The sequence below is a fragment of the Carcharhinus amblyrhynchos genome, chromosome 7 (assembly GCF_965287045.1).
Source record: "Carcharhinus amblyrhynchos chromosome 7, sCarAmb.v2.hapA, whole genome shotgun sequence".
In the NCBI taxonomy this organism is placed as follows: Eukaryota; Metazoa; Chordata; class Chondrichthyes; order Carcharhiniformes; family Carcharhinidae; genus Carcharhinus; species Carcharhinus amblyrhynchos.
Genome location: NC_137330.1, coordinates 82,583,404 through 82,609,065, shown reverse-complemented (window position 1 = coordinate 82,609,065; position 25,662 = coordinate 82,583,404). Strand labels below are relative to the sequence as shown.

The 25,662-nt window shown below is 40.7% G+C and overlaps 1 protein-coding gene across 1 annotated transcript in view; it reads right to left on the bottom strand.

Annotated features, from left to right (window-relative positions):
• Positions 1 to 25,662, bottom strand: part of me1 (malic enzyme 1, NADP(+)-dependent, cytosolic) — a 468,354-nt gene that overhangs the window by 262,231 nt on the left and 180,461 nt on the right. The window contains exons 4-5 of the mRNA XM_080192688.1: positions 2,104 to 2,179; positions 688 to 849 (exon numbers count right to left, since the gene is read on the bottom strand). Coding sequence (XP_080048814.1) covers positions 688 to 849; positions 2,104 to 2,179 — 238 coding nt within the window. The remainder of the gene's footprint in view (positions 1 to 687; positions 850 to 2,103; positions 2,180 to 25,662) is intronic.

Below are 25,662 nucleotides of genomic sequence, written 5' to 3'. Positions count from 1 at the left end.
TGAACCATATAGTGTTGGTTTAGAGAAATGCACGAACGTTAGTTTAGCCAAGGTACAGCATTGCTGGCATAGCCAGTGTAAAAATGTCTGCATCAGGGAAAAGCACGAAATCTTGTGCTTAAAGCAAGTGAACAGTGAATGATAATAGTATTAGAAATAAGGAACTGCAACTTGAGTGGCTGTGTTCACTCAAGAGTAGGGTCTAATAAGAACCTATGAAACCATTGTATTGTGTTGGAGGGACAATGCACTAATGAAGAACCATGTGAATGGGTTAAAACAGGTTTTACTTGTGGCACAGGACCAGAGCCAAAAATCAGTACTTATAAAAGAGCCCACAAAGATTTTTTTGCTGCAATCAGCTAGGAGTGCCAATCTGAAGTCCTGCATGGAGAGTTTGCCAGCAAATCAACTACCTGGCATAAATTCTGGTAAGCAGGGACACCAAGCATCATGAGTACGCACTATTACTTAGTTGTAGGACAAAAGGTGTACCACGTATAGTAGAAACAGGATTCAGGGTGTTGTGGCCACTGATATCTAAAATAAAGGTCTGAATTCTTAGATCTAGCAAAGGCCCTCAAACATGTCCATTATCATGTGTAGATGGAAGGATGTCATCGAGAAAAAAAAATAAAGTCCGACAATGTAACCTTGTAAATCCTTAAGCTAGATAATTTTCTTTACCTCATTATCAGTGCCAACGTCTAGCATCACTGGTAAACAATGTTGAGGATTCATTCCAACGCATGCTGTGTAGAGTGCTAGCTTACCCACTGGAATGCCCATTCCATAACTCCCAAGGTCACCAAGACCTAGGATACGTTCTCCATCTGTGATGACAATAGCCTGGGGGGAGGGAATGCCAAAAAGATAGTTAAATATAGTAGAACAAGATTTATGACAAGATGGCACCTAAATGCTTCATCAAGAACAGCAAAGGTATTAGATTACACATGCCAAGCTCCCAATCTCATCCATATGGTTGGAGAGGGGAAGTTAGAAGCAATGTCGATCACTGCTGCTCTTTTCAAAAATACTGCCAGAAACCAGATACTTGGCAACTTGTCCATCCATTCAGGCGATCATGCTTTGACTGTTGGTCTACAGAAGGTTATGAGGATGGAAAAGTAAACAAGCAAGAAATTCTGCAGGGATATTCACCATAACTGTGACAGGAGAACCTATTGGAATGGAATCAAAACTATTCTTTCAGTGAGAATTTCAGTGGGTTATAATGCAACTCAGCATCTCAAGGCCAAGACAGGAATTTAATTAGCAATTCGGCTTTCAAAAACCTTTTCCCTTGCAAAATTTTAGTTACTGACTCAAGCAAAAAAGTAATTAGAGTTTTTTTATTGCAAATGGAGTTATTGAACCCTGTGGTTCAATTCCTTTGACAGACATCTTTACAGTTAACAGCACAGCAAAGGAAAAAAAAGTGTTCCTGATACTTGAATATATTTGAAGTCAAATATGCAATCGTAAATAGCTCTTGGAATTTATGACTATTGTGACACAGATCATCAATTCTGATTCAATTCTAAATTTAGAAATAAGCAAATCACAAAAATTTATGACTGTGGATTTCTGTGCACCTTAAACTATAAAGTCGTCAATTATTTGATTCCAATATCAATTGAATTGGTATGAGCATTCTCCTGGTCTTCCATTATTCCTGCCAACTTGTGCTTAGGTATAGTTCCTCAAGGTTCAGTAGCCCTCTAATATCTCACCTCAACGACTGCCTAGATACATGAACAGGAAGGGAATGGAGGGATACAGGCGGTTGGTCTAGATAGGACAATGTGATCAGCACAGGCTTGGTGGGTTGAAGGGGCTGTTTCTGTTCAGGGTCAATAAGTAGACAAAGCTACCCTGCTTGTGTGAACTTGTACTAAGTGGATTAGTAACTGTGATTCATATGCAGATTGCCTGCCTAATCTGTAGAGTCTTGTGTTAAGCATTCTCTGGACAAGCCAGCAACAAGAAGAAGCCAAATGTTCCATACATTTAGAATTTAATGCTGTTTCAAAAATAATGCATTCTGACATGTCAAAACAGACACAGGATTTCACTGGGCACATAACAATTCAAACATACCTGAACATCATTCTCAGGCCAAGATTTCAGTATTGTAGCAATGTGTCCTCGGTCATGGATAGTAATAAAAAGACCCCTGAGAGATTAAAAATGGTTTGTTACATGGTTTTCATTAAAGTTGTATTATAATTTAACTAACAAACGTCTTAAGTGGTGTGAGGTCAATCCCAAGAGATGAAGGCTCCGTCACTTTGAATTGGCATGCCAAGTTATTATTTTTGGTTATTACGTTATAGGTCAAAAACAACATGACTGTAAACCAACACAGTCCTTTACAATAACAATGTATTTGCAGACAGTGTCTATGTAGTACCATTAGACAATATTCTATGCTAATTTTCTAAAAAGTGTTAAGATTTCTAGGCAAGTCTGAATGAAAGTTTAATTTGTGAAAGTAATTCACTTTTCAATCAACGAGGTTGAAATCCGTCAGGCATAATAAAATGTGAACAGAAATCAAAAAGCAGATAGGGTACCATGGTCTGAGTTGTCTCTGTATACAACCATAACAAAGCAGCCTCTTGACTGGCACTATCTACCACCTTCAACATTCACTTCCTCCACATAGTGGCAGCAGCATGTAGCATCTACAAGATGCACGGCAGCAACACACCAAGGCTCTTTGAACAGAACCTTTCAAACCCCACAACCGCTACCATGTAGAAGGACAACAGAAACATGGGATGACCACCAAGTTCCCCTCCAAGTCGCACATCATCCCTAGAAATATATTGTCGCTCCTTCACGGGCACAGTCAAAAATCCTGAAATTTCCTTTTTAACAACAGTGTTCCTGCAATGCAAGGGCTGTAGCAATTCAAGAATGCAGCTCACCACCACTTTCTCGAAAGAAATTAGGACGGGCAATAAATCCAGGTCCAACAAGGCCTGCATCCCAGGAATGGAAAAAAAAAATGTGGAAAAAAAAACAAAACGACAAGACAAAGACATCATTTCCATTAATCCATTTCTAAACAGCATCTGGTACTTGTTTAAAAGAAACACGAGTGTTGATAAGGGGTGGAATTTTCTAAAAAAAATGATTAAGTGTGGGAAGATCGCAATCCAATTCATACCAGACATGCCAGCATAAATTGCACTGGTTTTCTCACCCAAAATGGCACTTAGTCATTTTTTGGGAGGGGGCGAGTTTCGCACCAGTTCTAAAAAGGGGGCAGAGATTAAAAACAAGCCTAACTTCAGAGATTAGGTACCATTTTCAAAGGACACCCTAATCTCAGTGAAATTGAAGACCCCCAGGCCCCTCATCCTTGGCATTGCCCCCTGGCATCACCAACTTACAATATTTAGATATGCTAATCTGGCTCCCATCGTCTTCGAGCAGGAGCCAGATTCTGTTTGGACACAGGGCTGGGAGCATCTCAAATGAAGTTCTCACGGGCGCCAAATGTGTTAAGATCCCATCCCCATGATTTTCTAGCCCCAGTGCCATCTAGCAACATGGCCAGAAAACGCCCTCTTACACAAATGAAAACATGCCAATACAGTACACAGTACAGTTCGCTCCTTCAGGGCCAATGCAGCACTCTGTTCCAGTGGAACAGTTTTGTACAGAAAGAGACTAACAATGGCAGCATGAAGGATTTGTTGTTTGCTCTTCAATGTCCCAATAGCCATCAAAAACATTCAGCAGTAAATGAATGTATGAAGCATCATAGAAAGTACAAACGAAACAAAACTGGCTTAAATACAATGACAATAACTCTGAAATTTCACAGGATCTCCCAGTCTCCTACTGAATTCCTGCCAAATGTCAGTCAATATCCAGCTTCACTAGATAGATAACTTGACATTGAACTTGTAATTCTAAGTTCTCCATGTCTCATTTGGAAAGCTTGGATCACTGAGCTCAATTCAGTTCTACTGTCCCAAGATAAACTATTTCCAATTTCTAAACAGGCATCACAACATCTTTTTCCATTCCAGTGAACCTGCATAATTGTTAGTCATAATTTTTAAGCATGATGTGTGCAATCCATAGCACCCATGTCAATGCCTTCACTATTTAAAAGAGTAAATTCTTAATAATTATTCATAAACAATCACCGTCAGACCAAAACAGTGTGTTACAGAATGGTAAAACATTAATTCATACTAGCATCCCTTAGAAGGGATTTAGTGTTTATGGATAGTACGCGTCAGTATTATCATGACTTTGATGAGATGTGAGAGGAGGTCTCAGTAGCAGAAGTTTTTTTTTTAAAAACAGGGAACTTCCAGACAATTTAAATTTTTCCTGGCAGCTTTTGCTAATTGCCTATTATTGATTGATTGCTTTCACAAATGCATCCTTCCCTCATCCACTTGGGATTAGGAAATTTTCATTTATTCAAATCACTATTTAATTTTTTAGGAATATTAAATATTGGCCAATCATGTGCAAGTGTGGCACATAACTATATAGATGTGTCTGAGATGGCCAACTATAACAAATTGTCAGCTACCGATTACAGTCCTGCTACCCTTGCTGATTATCCGTTTATGTGGACATTAGCTTAGGATAGGACTTGCATGTTTGCCCTGGTGCATTGTGGAAGAATGACAGAAGGGGCCACATACATTAATAATGCTCCACGACTAACTCCAAGGTTCATTCCTGGGTATTCCTAATCTGTACCCATTGAATTAATCATCTAACTCACTGGAACTAAAGGTAGAAATCAGAAAGACACAAGAAATACAGATGATACACTATGTAAGAAGCCAAGTGACAGAATGTAAAAGAGATAGATAATAACATTAAGATTTCCAACAGTACCTGCAGCATGAAAAACAAAACTAATCCAACCCTTTAGAACAGAGCATTATTATCTGGAAAAACACTTAATGCGCCAACTCAACCAAATCTGGTTTACAATTCTGTTTTATGCCCCATATTAGATCACCAGGTACTTCATAGCACAAATGAGGAATAAAATGCTGTCCAAAAATGCACACTGTATGACACAGGATGCTTTATTTTTCATCAATATATAGTAGCTTATTCAGTATGACTGATAGTGGCACATCATAAAACAAGAGCAAAACAATTGATTTGCACAAGTTCCAAAATCCTATCATTACTATCAAGTTAAATCTCTATTTGTTTACTTTCTTCTGATGTTTGAGCAAGGACATGCTTGGATGGTTATGCAGCTGATAGAAAGAACAGATGCACTCATGATCAAAAATTGCACACCAAAATGTGAGATATAAAAATGTTATGATATTACATAGGAGGGGTCTGGAATCATAGCACAGTTGAGTCATAGCAGGTTTATGGAGTCAGACAGCACCAAGCAACACCAATCATTTTATGTCAAAAATAGAAATCACCCCTTTGTAACGAGGTAAGGATGTAACTTATGACATTTATAAATGACACTTTTGAATAAAACTATGAAGGGCACATAGCATGCATTTTTGGGATCAAACTTTTATTAAAACGGAAAATGCTGAAATACTCTCCAGACTTGGCAGAACGAGTGCAGAGAGAAATATGGCAGAAAAAAACCAGAAGGGGTGGCACACTGGTTAGCACTGCTGCCTCACAGCTCCAGGGATCTGGGTTCAATTCCTGGCTTGGGTCACTGTTTGTGTGGAGTTTGCCAGTTCTCCCCGTATCGACATGGGTTTCCTCCAGGTGCTCTGTTTTCTTCCCACAATCCAAAGATGTGCAGGTTAGGTTGATTAGCATGCTAAATTGCCCCTTAGTGTCCCAGGATGTGAAATTAGAGGAATTAGCAGGGTAAATGTGAGGTTGTGGGGAGAAGGCTTGGGTGGGGTTGTTGTTGGTATAGACTTGATCAGCCGAATGGCCTCCTTCTGCACTGTAGGTTTCTATGATTCTTTGAACTAGGTAATGTTTCAGGTCAGTAACCCTTTACCAGAACTAAAAGGTTAACTATGGTGGGAATTTTCTGGCCATTCATATCCCAAGCAAAGACAGAATTTGGCACTCTGCCAAATCTCCATCGCTGCAGTGGGACTTGAATCCCTCAGGTATAACCAGCCAATGAATTCCAGTCCTTTTTTCTCCATCCAGATACTCTAGGCCTGCTGTATTTTCAGCATTTTCTGCTTTTGTTTCAGATTTCTGGCATGCACAGACCTTCAGTCTTTCACAAGAAACTTATATTTGAGAGACATAAGGTGCTGGAGAAAGAAAGAACCAAAACAATATTTAATAATTGGTGATATTTATATCTGTTGAATAATACTGTCTGTGCATCATCTAACATTACCATCACCAGTTGTTAGTTCAGTTGTCATAACATCCATTAGGCAACCTGACATACCAAACTAAGTTCCACTACGTTTTTCAGCACCAAAAGCTTTTCTGCATTTATCTTTGAAAGGGATGAAATCAGTACCCTGCAATGCCACAGAATCCAGATGAGACTGAAGTTTTGTTGTTCACTGGTTTTATTCAAGCACATGCAGGGAAACCATATCCAAACAAGATGGAGTACAACCTTCTTGATAAACAACAAAAAAATAATTTTTATACAGATGTACAGATGGTTAATTTGCATTTACCAATATTAAGTTAAATATTCCTATTATCTTATCTCTACTCAAGTGTGTCTGTTTAAATAAAGATAATTAAGTTACTTCATTACATTCTAAGCAGGTTCATGCAATTGTAATATCCAATCACAACCAGAGAACTTATTTAACACTTTGACCCTTTTCTACTACAATACCATAAGACTACTTGTAGTTAGTCCAGCCACCACGTTTATCATTTGTCTTTGCTTTTAACACCTTCAATCTTTAACAGCATTACACTGAAGGCACTGGAATGCAACATATAGATGATTTGCAGGTGCATTGATAGGATTGCTGAAACAAAATCAGTTACTGCTACAAATTTGGATATGCAGTAGATTTCTTTTCAGGTCAAGTTAGGCATTTCTGTTTACAGTCTATACATTTAACTTTCATGCGAGTTGATCAATACATTCCGGTTTCTACTTAGAATGATAGAATCCCTACACTGCAAAGGAGACCATTTGGCCCATCAAGCCTTCACTGACAATAATCCCATCCATACCCTATCCCTGTAACATCACATATTTACCCTGTCACTAAGAGACAATTTGCCATGGCCAATTAACCTGACATGCACATCATTAGACTGTGGGAGTAAACCAGAGCTCCCAGAGGAAGCCCCTTTCTCAGATCAGCCACACATGGTATGGCCAGTCAAATACCAGACAAAAAGCACTGAACTCATGACCTTCCAATTCTGAAGAAAAACTCTGGCACTGTGCCACATCTTGAGGGCACTTTTTTTATTCATTCATGGGTCATGGGTGTTGCTGGCTGGCCAGCATTTATGGCCCATTCCTAGTTTCATTTGAGGTGATGGTGGTGAGCAGCCTTCTTGAATCGCTGCAATCCATGGGCTGTGGGTTGACCCACAATGCCATTAGGGAGGGAATGCCAGGACTTTTGACCCAGCAACTGCAAAGGAATGGCAATACATTTCCAAGTCAGGATGGTGAGTGGCTTGGAGGGGAACTTGCAGGTGGTGGTGTTTCCATGTATCTGCTGCCCTTGTCCTTCTAGATGGAAGCGGTCGTGGGTTTGGAAGGTGCTAAGGGTCTTTGGTGAATTGCTGCAGTCCATCTTGTAAATAGTACACACTGCTGCTACTGAGCATCAGTGGTGGAGCGAGTGAATATTTGTAGGTGTGGTGCTGATCAAGCAGGCTGCTTTGACCTGGATGGTGTCAAGCTTCTTGAGTGTTGTTGGAGCTGCACCCATGCAGGCAAGTGGGGAGTATTCCATCACACTCCTGACTTGTGCCTTATAGATGGTGGATAGGCTTTGGGGAATCAGAAGGGGGCGTCACTCACCACAGTAGTAAAAGAACAAAAGAAAATTACAGCACAGTAACAGGCCTTTCGATCGTCCAAGCCTGCGCCAACCATGATGCCTGACCAAACTAAAAACCTCTATCCTTTCAGGGACCACATCCCTCCATTCACATCCTATTCATATATTTGTCAAGGTGCTCCTTAAAAGTCACTATTGTATCTGCTTCCCCGACTACCCCAGCAGCGAGTTCCAGGCACCCTGTGTATAAAATATTACACTCTTAAAAAAAAAGTCTTGTATATCACCTTTAAACCTTGCCCCTGATCCTTAAACCTATACCCCCTAGTAATTAACTCTTCCACCCTGAGAAAAAGCTTTGATTATCCACTCTGTCCATGCCCCTCAATCTTGTAGGCTTCCATCAGGTCACCTCTCAACCTCTGTCACTTTAGTAAGAACAAATTAGGTTTCTCCAACCTCTCCTCATAGCTAATGCCCTCCATTATCCTGGAAAATCTTTTCTGTACCCGCTCCAAAGCCTCCACATCCTTCTGGTAGTGTGGCGACCAGAATTGAACACTATATTCCAAGTGCGGTCTAAGGTTCTATAAAGCTGCAACATGACTCGCCAATTTTTAAAGTCAATGCCCCAGTCGATGAAGGCAAGTATGCTATACGTCTTCTTGGCTAACTTCTCCACCTGCATTGCCATTTTCAGTGAGCTGTGTACTCAGATCCCTCTGCCTATCAATACTCTGAAGGGTTCTGCCATTTATTGTACATTTCCTATCACTATTAAACATCCCTAGCCTCTGACCTGCTCTTGTAGCCACTGTGTTTATGTGGAGAGTCCAGTTGAGTTTCAGGTTAATGGTTACCCCAAGAAGCTTGACTGGGGTGGGGGTATGTTGATTCAGTGATGGTAACACCATTGAATGTCAAGGGGTGGTGATCAGAGTGTCTCTTATTGATGATGGTCAATGCCTGGCTTTGACTTTGTTCCCAACATGCTCCTGCCATCATCAATTGGCCACTAAACATGAGTTCATGCCTTCGCTAAGCGGACAGCAGCTACCAGAATCTCATGAACATCTTAGTACCCAGCAGAACTAGCCACAAAAATGCATTTTTACACTGCAACCACCCTTTTGTAATACCATACTTTACCAACTGAAATAGTTAAGTTTACCTTCTGCTAGACTGCAATAGGCACTTATGATATGTGTACATAGAGTCATGGAGGTTTATAGCATGGAAACAGGCCCTTCAGTCCAACTTGCCCACCCTGCCCTTTTTTTTGAAGCCATTAAGCTAATCCCAATTTTTGGCCCATACCCCTCTATGCCTATCTTACCCATGTATCAGTTTAAATGCTTTTTAAAAAGACAAAATTGTACCCACCTCTGGCAGCTTGTTCCAGAGGCTCTCCACCCTATGTGAAAGAATCGCCCCTCTGAACCCTTTTGTATCTCTCTCCTCTCACTTTAAACCTATGCCCTCCAGTTTTAGACTCCCCTACCTTTGGGAAAGGATATTGACTATATAGCTGATCTATGCCCTTCTATTTTATAGATTCTATAAGATCACCCCTAAGCTTCCTATGCTCCAGAGGAAAGAAGTCCCAGACTACCCAGCCTCTCCTTATAAATCAAACCATTAAGTCCTGGTAGCATCCTAGTAAATCTTTGCTGCACTCTTTCGAGTTTAATAATATCCTTTCTGTAATAGGGTGATCAGAAATGTATACAATATTCCAAGTGTGGCCTTACCAAGGTGTTGTACAACTTCAAGACGTCTCAACTCCTGTATTCAATGTTCTAACCAATGAAACAAAACCTTCTTCACCACTCTATCCACCTGTGACTCCACTTTCACCCTGTTTATAACTCTCCCCAATGTCCTAGCATTAACTGGGTAAGTCCTGCCCTGGGTCAATCTACCAAAATGCATCACCTCGCATTTATCTAAATTAAACTCCATCTGTCATTGTATGTTGGGGCCGGGGTGTAGGCTGCTCCTTTAAGATTGCAGGTCAGGTGATCCATGGGTAATTAGCTCCTCCCAGTGTGGGATTCTGCTGTGCAGTCTTAAACCTGATTGTGAAGAGTTTCCAGGGTTCAAGTTATCAAGTCTACCTCGTAATTCTTTACGCACCCTTAGTCCACAGGAGCTTACACAATAGCACTGACTTCTTATTTCATGTCCAGTTTATAAGAATGCCCCCTTCCACAAGCCACACACTCTTCATCCCCCCAGGTGAGGATCAGAGACCATGCACTATGTCAGGTGGGGGGGGAGGAGGGGGAAAGAAAAATCAGGGGCCACCGAAGTCCCTGATTGGTGAGGAGCATGGCCTGGCAGTGTCTATCAGGCAGCCTAACAGTTTGCGTTGGGAACCCTCGTGTGCCAGAGCAGTGCCAAATTCACCCAAAAGACTGGTGTGAAACAAACAGTCTCGCTTTCAGACATATGCCACTTAGAATTTTTGGGGGAAAATTACGACTGAATAGTTTAGACACATCTTTTATGTTTAAAGCTTAACATTTAACAAAAGGAAATACCAAAGTTCCCTTTCCCTGCTTTAGTGCGATCCGGAAGGATCATGTCAAAGCTATAGTATCTGTGAAGACTAAAATGCAGAGATTGAAAATAATGTTCCTAAAAGACAAAAAGATTACATCTACAAATGTCAAAGGACAAAAGAACATGCCTCTTAAAAGTACTTCTCCCTCCCATACATTCATAAAAGGTTTCCTCCCTTCACCCAATATGAAGAAACACAATTTTTTTGCATCTTCATAGATTAACCAAGGTAAGTCCACAAATCTACTATATTATTAAGATGCTCTCACACCTTCTGTTTTGACTGAAAACAAATACATTGAACCAAAATGCAATCGTCTCAAGTTAATAAAAGATAGTGCCAAAGAGTAGGTAGAATTTAACTATGGAGACGTCTTAGGCACAGGCAGTGCTGGAGAATTTTTGGTGTATTTGTAGCTGAAGGTTGACAAAGTGCTGAACTGGTCAGACCTAAAATGAGTTTTTTGTGTTCTAGTTTGTATCACATTTTGGCAGCAAGAAAAGTATGTTCTTCAAAAAGTAATGACTGGAACTTGACCATAAGCACGCACACACTTCAGAAGAAAGCAACTCAAAGTAGTCAAAAATGTGCAAGGCAAAATATCACAAACCACAATAGCGATGTCAGAGAAATAACTGGTCAGGACATATGGAAGAACTCCCAATTTTCTTCGATTGTCGGGAAATCTTTTATGTATAGCTGAACAGGAATACATGGCCTTGGCTTAATGTCTCAGTTAAAAAGACAACAGTACTGAAACAGAATACCGTATACATTTACAAATATAGGAACATAAGAACTTCAGACAAAAAGGAGGCAATTCAGCCCCATGAGCTTCCTCTGCCATTCAATACGGTCGTAGTTATCTTGTCCCAGCCTCAATTCCACTTTCCTACCTGCTTTCAATAACCCTTAAAAATCTGTCTCTCCCTTCCTTAAATTTATAGAGTAAAGTACAGAGAAGGTTCACCAGGCTGATACCGAGATGAGGGGGTTAGCTTATGAGGAGAGATTGATAGACTGGGCCTGTACTCGGAGTTTAGAAGGCTATGGTGGGATCTTATAGAGACTTACAAGATAATGAAGGGGCTAGATAAGGTAGAGATGGAGAAATTCTTTCCACTTAGAAAGGAAACCAGAACTAGAGGGGGGGTGCTGTTTAGAACAGAGTTGAGGAGGAATTTCTTCACTCAAAGGGTGAAGAATCTCTGGAATTCTCTGCTCATTGAAGTGGTGGAGGCTACCTCGTTGAATATATTTAAGTCACGGGTAGATACATTTCTGATAGACAAGGGAATTAAGGGTTATGGGGAGAAAGCGGGAAAGTGGAACTGATTCACTTCAGATCAGCCATGATTTTATTCAATGGTGGGGCAGGCTTGAAGGGCTAGATGGCCTACTCCTGTTCCTATTTCTTATGTTCTTATGTCCTTAAGAATAAGGCGCAACTACCTTGATACCATAATACATTGCAAATCACTTACAAGGTTATTAATCATAAAGCTTTTTAACTTCCTACATGAAGATTCTGGAAAATATGGAGGGGATATGGAGATGCCGGTGTTGGACTGGGTAAACACAGCAAGAAGTCTCACAACGCCAGGTTAAAAGTCCAACAGGTTTATTTAGTCGGACAAGCCACTAGCTTTTGGAGCGCTGCTTCTTCGTCGGGTAAATAGGAGTCGTGTTCACAAACAGGGCATATAAATGACAAACTCAATTTACAAAATAATGGTTGGAATGCGAGTCTTTACAGGTAATCAAGTCTTATAAGTACAGACAATGCGAGTGGAGAGAGAGTTAAGCACAGATTAAAAAGAGATGTGTATTGTCTCCAGTCAGGACAGTTAGTAAGATTTTGCAAGACCAGTCAAGTTGTGGGAGTTACAAATAGTGTGACATAAAGTCCAATATGGAGAGGAGCAGTGATTATTGATCCATTAACAGTAAGTGGTGGAGTTTTGCTAAAAAGATTAACATACTGGACAGCAGAAATGTAATTTATATTCTATGCTTAGATTGCGAGAAAGTCTTTGACATGATTTTGCAGATCCAGTTAATGGCCAAGCTTAAAAATCAAGGAATTGGAAGATAGGACATAAAATTAGAAATCAAATGCAAGGAATTAGACTGAAATTCTGATTCTAAAGATTTATAGAATAAAAGATGGTGAGAGTTGTATGCAGTGAATAAAATAGCAAATGCATTTCTAGAGAAAGAAATAAGATTGATGTTAATGAGGAATTGTTGGGGTTAAAAATTATTTTATTTCAATTTTAAAATTGCATCTCCTTTCTTCAATCAAAATTCACCCATTTAGTTATTTGCTTTATGGAACAACCAAAAAGGGAAAACAAAGTCGTAAGTTCCTCAACTTTGTTTTGTTCAAGTATGAAACTGCTCTGAGGCATGGTTGGAATTTGCTCCTCTGAACTGGAGAAGGATAAATTATCAACTCACCTTCCCAAAACAAAAACTAGTTTGCTACTTTGAAGGAGAGAAATATTTCATACCAAGTGTGTGTGTGTGTACAACTTGAGACCAATGTATTAAGACCCTGATGACATTTTTCACATCAATAGTCTACATAGCTGTAATTTTGATTCCAAAGTGGTGTGAAATATTATTGGAATAGCAATATAGATAGGCAAATAATTACATACAACACAGCAGGTTATAAAGAATATACTGACTATTGGAACACTGGGATATCCACTACATTAGATTTCAATAAAAGATGTTTCAATCATAATGACCATGAAATTACATTGAACTTGACAAGAATTAAAACACTTGTGCGAGATTTTCCTGACGATAAAGCAAGTTGATATGGAAAAATGCAAGTGTAAATGCAAACAGCAACACTACAACACTTGGTGAAAAAAGAATTAATGTCAGCTAACGATGAAAAATAAAAAGGCCGATATCAATCATTAAGCATCATTCTTGAAAAAGTGCCAACAACCACATGGTAAGCCTGGAGCACAATATGCTTGTGAAGTTATCCACTGCACTGTTATGGGATTAAAAAAACTGTCAGCTCTCTACAGCAATGAGGAAGATGTCCAGCTTAAAATAAAAGAGCATCATTCCCCTCATCCCTAAAAGATTGGGTGACAATAATATATATAGTTGTTAAAAGTGGTAGCATTTCAGCAGAAAGCTGCAACTAAGCATGCAGCTCTTGCTAGTTCTTTTCAAGATGTCTGGATTCCTATCTCTGCAAAAACAATTATTCACAAGCAGCTAGTTAAAAGGCTATTCAGTCTTATCAAAAGACTAGTCTTGAGAAAGTGATCAACATTTGCAAACCATTAGAGCCTCGACAGCAGCATATTTCAGCATGTCAGATCAGATTTATAGTAATAGTATTTTTAGGGCAGTAACTGTAATGTAATAAAAAGGATAAAGCCAAAATCTCTCAACCTTTCTGGCATACTCTTGCACTCTGGCCATAATGCAAAATAATAATCAAAAAATAAAACCAGGGCCTAACCATGAGAGGATTCCTGCTCATCTTTATTCCAGATTTTGCTAAACTGGGCACAGGAACGAGTGCCAAAAGGGCACAGAAAGCACGCCAAGTTTTTATTATTCACAACTCTGCCTCTTAAGCCTGGTTCCCTTTCTTGCAGATTCAAAGCTAACTCAAAATCCTGAGTTTCAGCTACCTCCCTCCCTCCAAGAGGATCCTGGCAGCACTTGATCTACAAAATGTTAATCGACTTATCAAGCAAAGCCAGGATTCCGACTTGCAGCTTGAGTATAATTAACCTGAGCATTTATTTCAAATATCTACAGCAATTGTACATACAATTGTACATAAAATAAGCATATACCTAATTCTACTTGACATGGTTTATTATTTTTGCATCAAATTTAATATGTTGACCATTTCTTCAACTCACGGGCAAAGTAATTGGAACAATTCTAATTAAAAACTTAATCGCATTTGAAAACAACCAATACAAAATAGTGAGGGAGCAAACCATGGCAATGGAGGGAGCCATGGCATGGGATCTTTGCATCCACTTGAGAAGACAGATGGTCCTCTACTTAACATCCCATTCAAAAAAAAACAGCATTTCAAACAGTGCAGCATTAAAAATGTCAACCTAGATTACGCGTTCGAGTTTCTGGAACGGAGCTTGAACACACAACTTCTGATTCAAATTGAAAGATGCCACTACTAAGTCGAGGCTAATGGAAATGAAAGAAGAGGATTAGACCTAAAAGCAAAGCTAATTGCTTGCATCTAGAAAGTTAAGTGGATTGTAGAAAGTAAATAGTACAACCCATAAACTGGAGACTCTAAACAAGTCTAAAAATTCCTACTAAATTGATTAACAACTTTCTCTTCAGATACCAGTTAATCCAGTGCCCTGAAAATTATGGTCCTTTAAACACTGAATTACAGGAGGTTTATGATGCTTATCACTGCCCATTAAGAACTGCTTTAAAGATTTTCCAACCGTACAAGACCTTAATGCTGGTGTAGATAAAACTACATTTCACCAGTCTGGTGCTAAAACAGAAATATATATTTGTATATTCTGCAAAAGCAGCTTAATTTTTTCCCTTAACATTTTTCTTTTTTTAATGGGGTTATATGTCCTCAGAAAGTACCAATAATATTTTAAACAACCAGATTTTAGACAAGTTAAAGGTACTGAAATATCGTACAAAATATGGCAGAATATCTGGTTTTAAAATCACCAAAAAAGGAGAGACAAATATTTTTTCAATCAGTAAATCTTTGCTGCCTGTACTAAGTGCTGAAGACAGATCCAATGTATTTTCTTTCGGATTTTTCACAATATGGTCTACTTTATGTCCATGGACAGCAATGCTACTTACATGAACACATATATTGTCAAAGAGATCTTAAATTTTAAATCTGTTATTGAACAGGAAGGTCTGAATGGCATCAGGAGGAATCATAGAATTATGCGCTTCACCTCACACTTTTCAGGGTTTAAATTCCATCTGCCACTTATCTGCCCATTTGACCATTCCATCTGTGTGTCTTGAGCTACAAGACATCACCTCACTGTTAACCACCCATCAAATGTGTCATCTGCAAATTTATTAAACTTACACCCCCTTCCCACACGTAGTCATTTACGTCCTTAACTCATTGATTGTATTGGATGTCTACTTGGATATGATTTGTTGATTACTGTCTTCAATAAGACTGCTCCAATTCCAACAGCTCGAAAAAGGCAAGGACTGACAAATATTGATTCAGTACCTTGCCTTGGTATCTACCAGAAACATTAACAAAGGTGGAAATGACATTAAAAGAAGAGATCAAAGGGATTGGCATTTAAGCAAAAGGATGAAGAAAATTAAAAACTCCCTGGCCCAAATGTATGACATCTATCCATATTTATTAAGTTAAGAAACTCAGAGGCACAATATAGTGCTTGGGGTTCGAGACCAGACAAATTTCAGACAAAGAGACGCTTGATGTTAATGCAGCGATATCAAAATAAATTATGCCAAAAAGTTAACAATTCGAGGCAATCAATATCCTCGTTCAGGTAAAGCAGGTGAGTTTTAAAATCCCAAGAAAGAAAGAAGTCAGCTTCCAAAGTAAGTGAATGGAATGTAGGGGTTCACCCAGTGGACGTGGACATGTGTACACGCCCCACACGGGGCTTAGTCTGGGTCTTTAGAATAGTTACATTGAGGTTGGAAATGCTTTGTTTCCTTACCTCTTTCAAAGTAATGGGGGTAAAACAACTCATTTAAATTGCTTTGTCCGGTGATTCCTAGTGCAGCAGAATTGTCCAGGGAAAACTGGGCCTTCTGGACAATTGCCAGGTAAGCCTCTACCTCAGAACTTCCAAGAGGGATTCCCCACCATATCTTTGGGGCACCCTCTAAAAACAATACTGGGGATCCAAGAAGTTATGGGCCTAGATTTTTCAAAGCACATTCCTTGATCACAACTGGTAACAGAAGTAGGAATAAATGACTAAACTATTACTATCAAATCATACGATCAATTTCTCTCATTAGCGGACAGCTTTTTCTGTGATTTAGAAGGATAGAACTGGTTAGCTTTTCAGTACGAAAGCTTAATGGAATCTTTATTTCAAGGTACAATGGAGTAACATCTAAAATTCAAAAATATACTGTTACAAAAGAACAGTGACATGAATTCCCAAATGGAAGGTCATGCCTAACCAGCTTTATTGAATTTTCTGAAGTAACAAAGATGAGACAAGGATAGAATTTTCAGGAAGTCTTCACCTAGGTACTATTACCCAGGGTCCAAAAGGGGCAGCTAAAGTCTGCAAAGGCTACTTGAACTGGAACAACCTGAAACTGGTTAAACTTTCTTTGTCTTTTTACAGAACTGAGTAAATGTTGTAAAGCGCAAGCCCTTATTTAGCCAGGGAGCAATGAAGTAATCCTACCTATGACCTTGGGCTGGGGCTAATGAGGAGAAGACAAAATAAGCAAGGAAGTTTAAAACAAGGAAGAGGCAGCATCTCTCGGAAAAAATAAGCAACAGGACAAAATGATGATTCAAGACTATCTGCAGGGAAACTCCAGAGATTAACTACGCAGGAGGAGATGACCCAGCGTCAAAAATGTGGAGACTGTGTCCAGAGGGAGGATGCTGCTGGGAGGAGTTAAATGACTTTGTCAAAGGGATGGGTTAAAGAATGGAGGTACAGCAGGGAATGATGCACAGCGAAATATAGAAGAAAAACCAAGTCAGCCTGGAAGGCAGATCAAAGATAGCTGTGTTAAGGCACAACGAAATAAGGCAAGACTAATAAGGAGTCTTACAAGGCAGGCAGGTGAACTGAGAGCATTGACATGGAAATGATATTATTGCTACTGCAGAGACATATTTCAGGAACGGGTAGGAATGGCAGTTCAATGTTCCAGGGCATAGAATCTTCAGCTGAAATTTGGGGGTACAAAAGAGGTGGTTTAGCAGCACTGATCAAGGAGTCAATTATTGCTGTGAGGATGGATAAGAACACAAATGTAAAAACTAAGAGCAGGAGTAGGCCATCTGGCTCCTCGATTCTGCTCCGCCATTCAATAAGACTTTTTCATGGACTCAGCTCCAATTACCTGCCCAGTCACCATAACCCTTAATTCCTTTACTGTTCAAAAATTTATCTATCCTTGCCTTAAAAACATTCAATGAGGTAGCCTCAACTGCTTCACTAGGCAAGGAATTCCACAAATTCACAACCCTTTGTGTGGAAAAGTTCCTCCTAATCTCAGTCCTAAATCTGCTCCCACTTATTTTCAGGCCATACTCCCTAATTCTAGTTTCACCTGCCAGTGGAAACAACTTCCCTGCTTCTATCTTATTCTTTCCTTCATAATCTTATGTTTCTGTAAGATCTCCCTTCATTCTTCTGAATTCCGATGAGGATACAGCCAGTCTACTCAGTCTCTCCTCATAAGCCAACCCTCCCAACTCCAGAATCAAACTAATGAATCTTCTCTGTACCCCCCCTCCCAGTGCCACAATATCCTTTCTCAAGTAAGGGGACCAAAACTGTACACAGTATTCCAGGTGTGGCCTCACCAGTGCCTTATACAGCTGCAACATAACTTCATTGCTTTTAAACTCCATACCTCTAGCAATGAAGGACAAAATTTCATTTGCCTTCTTAATTACCTGCTGCACCGGCAAACCAACTTCTTGTGATTCATGCATAAGGACACTAGGTCTCGCTGCACAACAGCATGCTGCAAATTTTTACCAATTAAATAATAGTTCATTTTGCTGTTATTCCTACCAAACTGGATGACCTCACATTTACCAACGTTGTGCTCCATCTGCCAGATCCTTGCCCACTCACTTGCAATTTTGCAAATTGGACCTAAATTGACTTAGTGGCAAGAGGCAGAGGGGGATGGCCGGAGGTTGTTTTTGTGAAAGTTTGTGTCCAGAGGTGCCCAGACCCTTGTGGTTTGTAGTGTACATTAATGATCTAGATGCAAATGTGTCATCGGTAAATTCACAGATGGAACAAAAATTGATGGTATAGTAAATAGCAAGGAGGGAAGGCCTTAGATTACAGTACGATCAGATGGGCAGAACAGCGCCAAATGAAATTTAGTCCTGAAAAATAAGAGCCGATTCATTTTGGGAGGACTAAAAGCAAGAGAATAACCAAAAGAGAAAATGCTGGAAAATCTCAGGTCTGGTAGCATCTCTAAGGAGAGAAAAGAGCTGACATTTTGAGTCCCTTTGTCCAAGGGTCAAATAAGGTATACATACCTTTATTAGCAGAGGCTCAAAGCAACAAGGAGGTTGGGCTGGAGCTGTATAAAGCACACATTAGCCCACAGTTAGTGTACAGTGTGCTCAGTCGCCACACTATAGGAAGGGTGTGATTGCATTAGAAAGGGTGTAAAGGAGATTCATCAGGATGTTGCCTGGAGCATTTCATTTATGAAGAGAGATTGGTTAGACTGGGTTGTTTTCCTTAGAGGAAGCTGAGGAAGGCATGATTGAGGAAGGCAAAATTATGAGGGACGCAGATATGATAGATAAGAACCAGCTTTTTCCATTAGTAGAAGGGTCAATAACCAGGAGACAGATTTAAGCTAAGGAACAGGAGATTTAGAAGAGATTTGAAGAAAAATCCTTTTCACCCAGAGGCTTGTGGGAACCTGGAACTCACTGCCCGAAAGGGTGGCAGAGACAGGAACCTTCAACATTTAAAAAGCACTTATTTAGACGATCACTTGAAACACCATAGCATACAAGACCACAGACCAAATTCTGCAGAATAGGATTATAGAAAAATGCTCAATGGCTGGTGCGGATACGATGGGCCAAAAGACCTCTTTCTCTGCTGTAAATTTCAATGGACGGAATTTTGCCAGCCCATCCGCCACAGGAAACAGAGCAGACAAGGTTCAGAGTATGAGAAGTTCCATTGATATCAGACAGGAGTTTACAATTTCCTGCCCCATGACTACTTGAAGGCAGCAGAATTATGAAGGACTTCAGGTGATTGCATGTGTGTCATATGTGCTGAGGGAATTCCAGTAAATGTGAAAGATCCATCCTTATTGCACTGGACACTTAAAGTGTAACTTGTAGTCTCTACTGAATACAACTACCTTGTTAATTCAAATTTAATTTATGTTGATTTTCATTTTGTTTTTACAATAAATGTTTTAAAAGTAGAATCTTGCCATCAATCTGTTGGGGTCATTTGGGAAGTCCCGTTCTCTCTCATTATTGGTCTCCATGGAGATTATAACAATACAAAAAAAAAGATTTACAAGATGATGCCAGAACTGGGAAGTTAAATCAATAAGAAAAAGACGATCAGGCTCAGACTCCTAGAAAGACCAAGGGTCGCAAAAACCCAGCCTACAGGTGCAGCAGGTGGTCAGGAAGGTAAATAGGAATAATGGTAGGAAGGACTATTACTTACATGGCAAAAAACTGCAGCATGCAACAGTGCAGAGGGACCTGGGGGTCCTTGTGCATGAGTCGCAAAAACCCAGCCTGCAGGTGCAGCTGGTGGTCAGGAAGGCAAATGGGATGCTGGCCTTCATAGCGAGGGGGATTGAATATAAAAGTAGGGAGGTCTTGCTGCATCTGTACAGGGCACTGGTGAGGCCGCAGCTGGAGTACTGTGTGCAGTTTTGGTCGCTGCACCTGCGCAAGGATATTTTGGCCTTGGAGGGAGTGCAGAGGAGGTTCACTAGGCTGATACTGGAATTGAGGGGGTTGAGCTATGAGGAGAGGCTGAATAAACTAGGCTTGTACTCGTTAGAGTTAAGAAGAATGAGGGGAGATCTCATTGAGACATACAAGATGATGAATGGGATGGATAGGATAGAGGTGGAGAGGCTCTTCCCACTCAAAGGACAGTAGGACTAGAGGGCACAGCCTCAACATAAGGGGCGGGGGGGGGGGGGGTGTTAGAACGGAGTTGAGGAGGAACTTCTTCACTCAAAGGGTGGTGAATCTCTGGAATTCTCTGCCCGTTGAAGTGGTTGAGGCTTCCTCGCTAAATATTATTTAAGACATGGGTAGATAGGTTTTTGGTAGGCAAGGGGATTAAGGGTTATGGTGAGAAAGCGGGAAAGTGGAACTGACCCACTTCAGATCAGCCATGATCTTGTTGAATGGCGGGGCAGGCTCGAAGGGCTAGATGGCCTACTCTTGCTCCTATTTCTTATGTTCTTAATGAAAGTTTTTATACGGGAGACATAGCAAAGTTTCCACTGGTAGTGTCCAAAGCTGGGGGGGGGGGGGGGGGGGGGGGGTCGTAATTATAAAGTTAATAAATCCCGAACAATATTCAGGTGAAACTTACTTCCTCAGATTTGTTAGAATGTGGAACTCAGTCATAAGGAGTAGTTGAAGCAAATAGCAGTGATGCATTTGAAATGGGATAGGTAATGGTATTGTCACTGGACTGGTAATCCAGAGACCCAGAGTAATGCTTTGGGGACCTGGGTTCAAATCCCAATTGGGTGGAATCTGAATTTAACAATTATCTCAAATTAAAAGTCTAATATTGACCATTAAACAATTTCTCCTTTAGGAAAGGAAATCTGCAGAACTCACCTGTTTTAGCTTAATAGACTCCAGACCCACAGTTAAATGCCCTCCAAAATGGTGGCTCAGTTCACAAACAATTAGGAATGTGCAACAAATGCTGCCTAGCTAGCAATGCCGCACGCACCTCCCCACCCCTCCGCAGTATCTTAGTAGGGCTTGATTAGGTTGATTGGACAGGACTAAGCTGACACAGAAAAATCAAAGCAGTTGTTGCTTGGGATCTTTATAGAGATAAGTAGCTCTCCTGTCTCTTTCTTTCTATCTCTGGAGATTGGGACCTGCCAGAAAATAGATCTCTTGTATTAAGGTTCTGCTGTTTGAGATAAAGCTCTCTGAAGGATGCTGTATTGGAGTCAGGAGACAGGTATATTTCTACATTTCTGTCCAGAGGAGTTACAAGGCTGGAAATGGAGCACCCACATGAGCAGATCTGTTTTTGTGCTACCTGATTCGGAAGAAGGGTGCATGTCTGTGGGGATATTGCTTAAATTAGAACTATAGCAATAGCTATTAAGGATTGTACATTGAAATGTTAAAACATGATCGTTGTTAAAAGTTACGCTAATTCTTGTCATAGAGTCAAAGGTTACAGCATGGAAACAGGCCCTTCGGCCCAACTCAATCATGCTACCCAGCTTTTAACCATTAAGCTAGTCCCAATTGCCCACATTTGGCCTATATCCCTCTATACCAATCTTACCTATGTAACTGTCCAAATACTTTTAAAAAGACAAATATGTGTACGCACCTCTGGCACCTCATTTCAGACACTCCACCCTTTGAAAAAAACTGCTCTCTGGACCTTTTTGTATCTCTCCGCTCATCTTAAAGCTTTGCCTGCTAGTTTTAGACTCCCCTAGTTTTGGGAGAAGGTGTTGACTATCTACCTCATTTATGCTCCTCATTATTTTATAGATCTTTATTAGATCACCCCCAAGCCTCCTATGCTCCAGAGAAAAAAGTCCCAGTCTATCCAGCCTCTCCTTAACTCAAACTATCAAGCCCCAGTAGAATCCTAGTGGATCTTTTCTGCACTCTTTCTAGTTTAATAATATCCTTGCTATAATGGGGTGACCAGAACTACACAGTATTTGAAGTGTGGCCTTACCAATGTCTTGTACAACTTCAGCAAGATGTCCCAACTCCTGTATTCAACATTCTGACCATTGAAAGCAAGCATGCCAAATGCCTTCTTCACCCTGTCCACCTGTGATGCCACTTTCAAAGAGCTATGAACGTGTACCCCTAGATTTCTGTTCTCTTTCCAACTCTCCCCAATGTCCATCAACTAAGTCCTGTCCTGTTTTGATCTACCAAAATACATCACCTCACATTTCTCTAAATTAAATTCCATCTGCCATTCATCGGCCCCATAGCCTCATTGATCAAAATCCTGTTGCAATCCTAGATAACCTTCTTCACTGTTTATTATGCCGCTAATCATAGTGTCATCTGCAAAACTTACTAACCATAGCTCCTATATTCTCATCCATATCATTAATATAAATAACAAATAACAGTGGACCCAGCATTGAGCCCTGAGGCAATTGCTGGTCACAGACCTGTTTGAAAAACAACCCTCTACAGCCTCCCTTTGGATACAAAATTGGCTTGACAACATACCACAATTTGCTACCTCTCCCTGGATCCCGTGAGATTTAACCTCACGCAACAAACTACCATGCAGTACCTTCAAAAGGCCTTGCTAAAGTAGACAACATCGGCTGCACTGCCATCATCTACCTTCTTGGTTACCCTTAAAAAAACTCAAATTTGTGAAACATGATTTTTCACTCAAAGCCACGCTGACTCTCCCTAATCAGTCCTTGCCTTTCTAAATGCCTGTAGATCATGTCTTAGAGTACCTTCTGACAACTGACCAACTCCAGACGATAAGACACACCCGTAATTTCCTCCCTGGGCTCCCACAACAATACTGTAATACGTTTCATCAGGTCTACCTTAATGTGCTTTTAAGACTTCCAGCACCTCCTTCTCTGTAATATGTACACTCCTCAAGACATCACTATTTATTTCCCCATGTTCCCCAACATCCATGCCTTTCTCAACAGTAAATACCAATGAGAAATATCCATTTAGGATCTCGCCTATCTCTTGTGGTTCCGCACACAGATGACCTTGTTGATCCTCTAGAGCTCCTGCTCTCTGCTTACTTGCTCCTATTTATCCTTATTTTTTTAAATGTAGAAGCTTATTTATCCTTATTTATTTATAGAAGCTCTCTGCATTTTCCTTATCTGTCAAAGTAATCTCATGTCCCCTTTTTGGCTCCTGATTTCTCTCCTAACTCTACTCCGACAACATTTATACCCTTCAAGAGATCCACTTGATTCCAGCTGCCTATGCATGTCATATGCCTCCTATTTTTCAGGACCTCAATGTCCCCAGTTAACCAAGGTTCTCTATTTTTACCAGCCTCGCCCTTCACTCAAAAGGAATGTGCTTACTCTCAACCCTAGTTGAGGCACTTCTGAAAGCCTCCCACTTACCAGGCGTCCCTTTGCCTGCCAACAGACTCCCCCAGTCAACTTTTGAAAGTTCCTATCTAATACCAAAATTAGCCTTACCCCAACTTAGAATTTTAACTTTTGGGTCAGATCTAACATTCTCCATAGCTGTCTTAAAACTAATGAAATTATGGTCACTGAGCCTAAAGTGATCCCTCACTAATACTTCGTCACCTGCCCCTCCTTACTTCCCAACAGGAGATCAAGTTTTGCTCCCTTTCTACTTGGGCCATCCACATACTGAATGAAAAATTCCTCCTGAAAGATATTTCTCATTGGTATTTACTGTTGAGAAAGGCATGGATGTTGGGGAACATGGGGGAATAAATAGTGATGTCTTGAGGAGTGTACATATTACAGAGAAACACATTTCTTTCCATCCAACCCACTAATATAATGGCGGTCCCAGTCAATGTTGGGAAAGTCCCCAACTATTATCACCTTATTTTTCTTGGTGCTCTCTGTACTCTAATTACATATTTTCCACTGACTATTGGGGGCCTATAGTACAATCCTATCAAAAAGTGATCACTCCCTTCTTATTTCTCAGCTTTAGTCATATAGACTTATATCATATATCCTTTAGTCATATATCCTTAGCTACATCCCCCTCAGTACTGCCGTAATGTGCCCTCTAAACAAAAATGCGACTCCCCCTCCTCTCATCTCCAGTTTCATCTTTCTTATAGCATCTGTACCTGGAACATTTTCCTGCCAGTCCTACCTTTCCCTTAGCCATGTTTCAGTAGTAGCTATAACATCCCAGTTCCACGTATCCATCCATGCCCTGAGTTCATCTGCCTTTTGTCAAGCCTCTTGCATTGAAGTTAATGCAGTTTAATCTGGACATACCTTGCTCTCTGCCCTGCTCTTGCCTGACTTATCCAGATTCCTCCCCCCGCCCCCCCGTGCTGACACTATAGCCAAGAAAGCCCATCAATATCTCTTCTTTCTCAGGAAATTAAGGAAATTTGACATGTCCACTGTGACTCTCACCAACTTTTACAGATGCACCATAGAAAACATTTTTTCTGGTTCAATCACACCTTGGTATGGCTCCTGCTGCATCCAAGACCACAAGGAACGACAGACGGTCATTAACAAATCCAGTCCATCACACAAACCAGACTCCCATCCATTGGCACAGTCTACACTTCCTGCTGCCTTGGAAAAGCAGCCAGCATAAATCAAGGACACCCCACACCCTGAACATATTCCCTTCCACATTCTTGTCAGTAAAAAGAGACAAAAGTCTGAGATCACGTACCAACCGACTCAAGAACAGTGTCTTCCTTGCTGCCAGATGTTTGAATGGACCTACCTCACGTTAAGTTGATCTTTCTCTACACCCTCGCTATGACCTTAACACTACATTCTGCACTCTCCTTTCCTTCTCAATATTCGTATGCTTTGCCTATATAGTGCGCAAGAAACAATACTTTTCACTGTATACTAATACATGTGACAATAAGAACATAAGCAGGAGTAGGAGTAGGCCATCTAGCCCTTCGAGCCTGCCCCACCATTCAATAAGATCATGGCTGATCTGAAGTGGCTCAGTTCCACTTTCCCGCCCTCTCCCCATAACCCTTAATTCCCTTGTCCACCAAAAACCTATCTACCTGTGTCTTAAATATATTTAGCGAGGTAGCCTCCACCACTTCAACGGGCAGAGAATTCCAGAGGTTCACCACCCTTTGAGTGAAGAAGTTCCTCCTCAACTCCGTTCTAAACTGCACCCCCCTTATCTTGAGGCTGTGTCCTCTAGTCCTGCTGTCCTTTGAGCAGGAAGAATCTCTCCACCTCTACCCTTTCCATCCCTTTCATTATCTCCCCTCATCCTTCTAAACTCCAAGTACAGACCCGGTCTATTCAGTCTCTCTTCATAGTCTAACCCCCTCATCTCCGGTATCAGCCTAGTGAACCTCCTCTGCACTCCCTCCAAGGCCAAAATATCCTTGTGCAAGTGCAGCAACCAAAACTGCACACAGGACTCCAGCTGCGGCCTCACCAATGCCCTGTACAGTTGCAGCAAGACCTCCCTGCTTT